Source organism: Nematostella vectensis, chromosome 11, assembly GCF_932526225.1.
Source record: "Nematostella vectensis chromosome 11, jaNemVect1.1, whole genome shotgun sequence".
In the NCBI taxonomy this organism is placed as follows: Eukaryota; Metazoa; Cnidaria; class Anthozoa; order Actiniaria; family Edwardsiidae; genus Nematostella; species Nematostella vectensis.
The window spans coordinates 3,919,921-3,927,369 of NC_064044.1; the positions used below are offsets into that span (position 1 = coordinate 3,919,921).

Consider the following 7,449-nt stretch of genomic DNA (forward strand, 5'->3'; position numbering starts at 1 on the left):
GTTTGTGGTCACTATAGTAGGGTTCAAGAACACCTGATGATCGTACAAGATGTGGCACATTGGTATAAATATGATCTATTAGTGTATGATAGTCAGTAGTGCACTGCTTTATTAACTGTGTGTAGCCTTTCTCTCTTATCACACAAAACATTGTACAAGTTTTTTCCTTTCCTGGTGTGTTTTTCAATAAATCAACATTGAAATCACCAAGGAGAATTGTGGGAACTTCAGGATTTGTCAATTTTATATTATAAAGATGATTAAGTGCATCAATGAAGTTTGCCATTTTTACCTTTGTCTGACAACGATCAATAGTTTTAGCAGCTGCAGGTCTCAATGGAAATTGTCTGCGAAGGATTTGTACTTGTGTTTTTTTTGTTAATTCTAAATTGTCTGGTTATTTCTAGAATTGGGGTCCAGTTTTTTCTAGTATTACTCTTGTTGAACAAATGTGAATTTTCTTTTCGTTGTTGTTTACCAATATTAATATCTGGAAAAGATACCCATATTATACTTGGACGGTTTGAGTGCTCAATACGGTAATCTATGTTCTTTATGGTACATTCTGCACCATTGGTCAAACCATCAGTAACATCCACATTTGCTGTAAGATCATATTTTGCATCAGTTGCAATGGAGGTTAGTGTATATAGACCCATTGTTTTAGTTGGGTCATCTGGAATTCTATCTTTTATTTGTTTTTTTTTTTTCAAATCATCAGATATGTCACCAACTACAATGTCTATTGTCTTGACCTGAGCTTTATCACTATCAGATTGAGTATATATCATATTGTTGAGTGCATTTACAGATGCATTAGTTGTGTACAAATGTTTTGTATGTATTGGGTAATTGTTATCCTGTGGCCTTTGCTTTATAAGCCTTCGCTTTAAACAGTCTATGTCATTTTCAGATGCTTGCCTTCTCGTACACGATTTAGCAGGTCTGCAAAATGTCTGTCATCTTTTTGTCTCATAATCTCTGTTAGTTCAAAGAGAGTGAAAAGATCATTCCATAAATTACTTGCTAGTGTGGCATAGCATGTGCTTGAAGTTTCAAATATCTATTTGTCAAACACAGGTTTTAGTTGAAACAAATCCCCAATAGCTATTAAGCTTATTCCTCCAAATGGTACTTTGCTTCCCATTATCTGCTGCAAACGCAAATTAAGGAAATTAAACATACCACTGCCAACCATCGAGATCTCATCAATAAATAATACATGAAGTTTCCTCAATTTTGCTCTAATTGTATTAAGTCTGTCATTATCAAGTGCACAGTATTCAAAGCCTTTATTGGCAGGTATCTTGAATGCAGCATGTAATGTATTCCCTTTGATATTAAAAGCTGCTTTCCCTGTGGGAGCTGTTTTCAAAACTTTAATCTTGTCAGGATTCTCACCAACAATGCTGTTCAGGTATCTTATCAGTGCTTCATACAATGCATTTGTAACTGTTGATTTACCGACACCTGCTCTGCCTGACAAGAATAATCTGAGTGGCTCATCACTAGTTTTGATTGCGTGCAAGAAATGATAAAAGAATTGCCTTTGTTTCTCATTTAATGAACGAACAAGTGCACGGTATTAAAAATCTGACACTCGTTTTACAACAAGCTCCTCCTGGTCATTACATCTAGGAAATATGCCAATGTCATCAAGCAAGTCATACTGGTTGTGTTGCTTATTTTTGCCTGGGTCAAAGCAGCCAAACAGTTCACTTGGCTTTTCTTTTATTGCACGATCTTGTTCATTAATATTTTCTGAATTTGGAGCAACATTGTCACCAATATTATCACCTTGCTCAACAATTATATCTGCCAGTGCTTTATCTAGCATTTCACTGTGATACTCATATGGCTCCCGGTTACACAAAATGCTATCGCTCAGCTGCTCAAATCTCTCTTCGAAACTTTGTGAATCTCCTTGCAAATCAATGTCCTCCTTTCTCCAAGGGGTGAAAAGCATAAGTTGCTCTGTGAAAAAGTTTTCTGGGTCTTTCTCTCTATTGAATCTAACAGAGCGAATGATTTTAGGTCTCTTACGCTTGATAAGGTTTATGCCTCCTCTCATGTGGTACTGATTTGTATCACTTTCTTGTTCATTTACATCTTCAGTAATTGGGACGTCATCATCAGTGTTGTCTTCCAAGTTAGTTTCTGGCATAAAGCCATCTGGGCCCGTAGCAAAAGCTTTATCACTAGCACTGTCTGCATGCTTATCACTTACACAGTTAAACCAGGCAGCAAATTCAGCCAGGCAAAGTTTCTCTGACTTCTTGGGTCTTCTTTGGTAACGCTTGATAAGGTTATCTGACTCAATGTCAGGTAAATTATCTGGAAGTTCTTTTAGCTTGTCAAATTTCTTTAGCAAAAATGTCCTTTCATCTGGATGTGAAGTATTAATGAATTGAAATTCACGAGTAGATCTCCTCATTGGCATTTGTAAAACTAAATATGCTGCCTCTTGAGCACTTATTTCAACAACATTTAAAAACTTTGTTTCCAATGTGCCGTACTTTATTTGCAATTATCTCTGTTACCAGACTTGACTTCCTCAGTTCCTTTTTCAAGAAGTTTGCTCATTCCTCTTTGGCCTTTAGTGATATAAGACAAGATATATGTTGCACAAGCATATGGGTCTAGAACATATTGCATATCCATATTTGCTCTCCATGCTTGAAGCAAATGGGTGTTGTAATTATTCATTCTTATTTCTGAGGGCAGTCGTCTTAAAAACAGAGTAGTACGCTTCAGTGTGTACCTCAGAGCCAAGAGATAATTCTCCTCTGTTAATTGTATTTTACCTAAGAATTGATGAAAACTTATGTTTTCACCATATTTCATACTGCTGAGTTGTTCCCTAATATTTTCTGCATTCTCTTTAATCTGTTTCTGTCTTTTATCATCATAAGTTTCATATTCTTCAAGAGGCGTTAAAATCATAGTTTGTTTCATTGGTGGTGAAGGGAAATTGAACCTTCAAACATTGCTTCCATTCTTTTTACATATTTTTGCATGCCTGTGCATTTGCAAATTTACAATATGTCTTCCATTTCTTCACTACTTTCAGCCTTCCTACAAGTCACATACTTATTGACAAAACTGACAACTTCATCGTCACAATTTTTACCATACTGTGGTGCATCTTTAACCCAAAATAAACCATGAATATGGGGACTTCCTCTTTGTTGAAACTCAACTCTATAAAAATAGTCAGATATCTCTCCTATAGGCATTGCATCACTCTTTAAAACATTAGATATAAATAGCTGAACCATATGATCAAAGTTTCTTGCACAAGTTACTGGATCATTTTGGATAAGATTGGACTTTTTTTGCCAAGTCATGTTATCTATGTCATTATCAGAGTATTCTTTATTTCTCAACTATCCTACCAAGAGTTTTCAACAAATGTGTCCAGCTTGTTTCTGCAGCTGAGAAAGAGCAAAACCATGTATGGTTCCCGAGCTGGCGAATCATGGCAAAAAGGTATTTTTAAAATCGCTGAAAATAAGCTGGACTTCCCATTACATTTTTTAAAACTCTAAAACCTTCATAAGATGTATCAGCTTATTAATATAATCCTCTGTCTTGAGTTCACCAGCTGTGTACTTCTTTCCCTTCGTTTTACACTTCCTAAGAGAAATACAAGCAGTATCCTGGATTTGTTTTATCTGCAGCTTTTTAAGCTTACAAAACATGTTTGGGACAGATTGTGCAGCCCTTCTATCTTGACATCTTAATTCCCACTTAGACACTGTGCTATATGATACGGGAACTTCTCTTTGCTTGTTATTTAACCATTGTTTTCCACAGAATATTGTTGGGAAGGACAAAAATTCTGAATTTGTATCCAAAAATAATCCAATTGGTTTATTTCTCTCTCCTGGTGCAAAGCACATAATTAATATCATCACCATTATCAGTAAAATATGGCTCCTGTAATAAAGTATCAGTGACACCAGATGGCCGCTCTTCAACTTCACACCATGCATCATTGTCACAACAGTTATTTCCTTCAGTTTCAGAATCATCTGTTGTTTTTTCAGTAGTATTTAGGGAATTGTGATAGAACTCATCCCACTCTTCAAGGTTTTCAGATTGAGAAGTTACATCTGTTATGTTATTTTGCCATTGTTATGATCGGACTACAGGGTTCAACAAGCAACAACCATACAACAGCCATGAATCCTGAATTTCAATGCCCTCATTTTGGAATAATTCACTGGTTCTGACCAGATATTGTGCTGCCTCTAACACTTTGAAATTGATAATGGTGTTTATAACTTAGCCGCAGTTTAAGTTTGATTGGGATAGTCTGAGTTTTATTTATTGGCCGAGGAAGTGATTGTACAGTTGAATTCACATCAATTGGTACGTTTACTATGCTTCCATGAATAGTCAATTGACCACCACATGGAAGTTCACGGATTTGCATAAATGGAATACGAGGTGATATCAATCTCTCCTCCAGAGGGGTCAAATCTAGTACCTTTGGTTTCTCAGGGAAGCACATACCATTAGCTTTAGCACACTGTGGCAGTTTTTTGTTTTTTATATTGGAATGGCAAGTGTTACAAATCCATTCGGTGTCATCAACACTTCTTACTCCTGTAATACAAGACTTATAATAATAGCAACAATAGTTTGTTGACATTTGCTATAATTATCTAAATTGCATTTTTTTTTACTGAGGATTTATACCACGACTGATCACAGCAGGTGCATACATATTCTGGACCACATTTGATATTAGTATGAAAGCTGTTTACCATACGTGTAAATGCTAGTTTCATTATTGATTTCACATAAGTTTTCATAAGGATCACTAAGTACTGATATTCTGAAGTCAACATTTGCTCGTCGTTTTTGCATGTATGCTCTTTTAGAAGCTCTGCGTTTCTCAATCTGATCTTGTTTGTCAGGACTGTTGTAAGCTACTGATATGTTAGCTTTTTCCTTTTCTTCCTCCCTAAATGTCGTGTTCGCTCTTTTCTTCTGAATGTATGATCTCTTAGATGCTCTACGTTTCTCAATTTGAGCCCTTTTGTCAGGATTTTTGTCAGATGCTGATATTTTAGCTTTTTCCTTTTCTCTTTCTCTATATGCTGTGTTGGCTCGTTTGTTTTGCATGTATGCTCTTTTGCATGCTCTACGTTTCTCTGCTTGATTAATATTAAGAGAGTTATTATGAGATACTGATATTTTTTCTTTCTCATTTTCTTTATTTTTATATGCTGCTTTGTTTTTTGGTTTTGAATATAAACTTCCCTTGAAGCTGTCATTTCTGTGTTTTTGTTTTGGATTTCACTTTTCTGTTGTACATCATATTCTTTTACACAAGCTCTAACTTCCTCTGCTTTATTCAAAGACACAGTTTCAGATCTCTCTTGAGTTCCATTTGATCTAACTACTGTAGATACATAATGGTATTCACCAATGTGGCCAATATAAATACTTGTCGAATCTCTTTCAGTGCTCGCTGGATTGATGACTGTCATGGGAGAAAAGTTTCTACTTGAATCTGTAATGTTAATAGTCATATTTAAAGCATTAGCAACTGCTTGAATTATTATTCCATCAGCCCATGTGCCTTGTTGTTTCATATTGTTTAGGTAAGATTGCCATGATCGTTCAGTATTGCTCTCTATAAATAATTCTGGTTAATGTGAAAGATGCTGACAGCCAAGCATACGCATATACATATGTTAATTAGGCATGCCAAATACATGATGGGAGACACACTTAAAGAAACAGTCACCTCCTCCTCCAGTATCAAGTGCAGCTCTGCCTAATTCAGATAACCTGGTGTGTAATAATAAAACTGTACTAGCTGAAGAGGTGCACGCTGTGTTGTCAGTAGACCTCTTAGAAGGTCCTGGGTTCTTTTCTACATCTCCACTTAATAATATTGCACAGTGAGATACCCATAGTGTGTGTGTGTACGGAACAATTTTAACTGCCTCACCCCATAGTCATTGGTATAAAGGCAAGCAAGGGGCACTTTCTTGTGCTTTCTAAATAAATGGTTGCTTATTCAAATAATATTTTGATGATTTATTTTTATGATTTGTCACTGAGTAATGTTCATTTGTTAATTTGTGATAATAACTACTTTTTCTACTTATGTACCCATGCAGCTTTGAAGATTGTGGAACTGATTTTCGGAAATGCCTTTTTAATGTTCTTATTTCCTTTGTCTTCTTTTGTAAAACTCGTTTTAGTAGTGTTATTGGGATCCTTGAAGGTGCTCTTCCCTTCTTTCAGCTTGTTTTTTATTGACAACAATGTTTCCTTTTTCCAAGTTTATAGAGACATCAAGGCGAGATCTAAAATTAATTCCCTTATCTACCTGCAGAGTTGTTTGACAGCTTTCCTTTTCATCATGGTTATCTAATGGCGCATCGGCTGTTACGTTAGCTTCCTCGTGGGTAATCTGTTGTTCAGATTTATTCAACTCTCTTGGCTGTTGCAAGAGCTGACAAAACAACTAAGACATCTTATCAACAATTAAGTAAAACTTCGCCTTCAAGGACTTCGTAATATTGCTAATAAGAAAGCGGATATAACCGAGAGCCATCTCAAAGAGTCAATAATATTACATATATTATGTATATTTTTAGTAGTTTGAAGTGTTTTTCAGCAGTTTTTAGCAAATTTGAGCGGTAACCTGAAGTCACAGGTTCTCTTGATGAGATTAATATGAATAGCCCGGCCAAAAACGCTCAGAACAGATTTAGTGAGTGGGCCTATCGACTCGGTGTATGTGTTGTTTTGTTGGGAGCGTAAGTAGTTCAAAATATGACGATAAAGCATATGAATGTATACCTTCTCGGGTTGAGCAAATCCAATATGGCGATGTATTCATGCCCAATCCCCCTCGTCTGTGTCCACAGTCTACAGTCCACGCGAAAGCCCATATCGCAATAACTCATTCATTGCGCATGCGCATAAATGAGTTAAAAAGGGGGCGAATATGAGGACTTGTCTACTCGCTGTGGAAATTATGCGCAGTTTTGCCGTTCGCTAGTGCCGTTATATGCAAGCATCTTTTTCTTTTTTCGTTTTGTTTGTTATGTTTGTTTATAGCAGAAGTGTTCTAAGGTAACTGACTAATTATATTGATTATAAGTGTCAAAATGCCGGGGAACTCAAGATGCATACGCGTTATTATTATTATTATTATTATTATTATTATTATTATTATTATTATTATTATTATTATTATTATTATTATTATTATTATTATTATTATTATTATTATTATTATTATTATTATTATTATTATTGGGGCACTTGGGGCACGTGGTGAACCCTCCCCCCCTCCCCAAATCTTCCGAGGTCTGCTACGGCTATGCATAAAAATGTCCTTTTTTGTTTGAGTAAAGCCTTATAACAGCCTTTGTGTAATTCCTTCTTAACAGTCGAACCTCAACAGAAACATTAGAT

The 7,449-nt window shown here is 35.7% G+C and overlaps 1 protein-coding gene across 1 annotated transcript; it reads right to left on the reverse strand.

Moving 5' to 3' along the window:
* Nucleotides 1–467: 467 nt before the first annotated feature.
* On the reverse strand, nt 468–7,045 carry LOC116619447. The gene is made up of 2 exons (XM_048733989.1): nt 6,353–7,045; nt 468–3,636 (listed from the first exon to the last, which is right to left on the reverse strand). The coding sequence occupies exon 2, from the start codon at nt 2,438–2,440 to the stop codon at nt 1,586–1,588; it is 855 nt and encodes a 284-aa protein (XP_048589946.1). The 5' UTR covers nt 2,441–3,636; nt 6,353–7,045; the 3' UTR covers nt 468–1,585.
* Between the last annotated feature and the right edge of the window lie 404 nt (nt 7,046–7,449).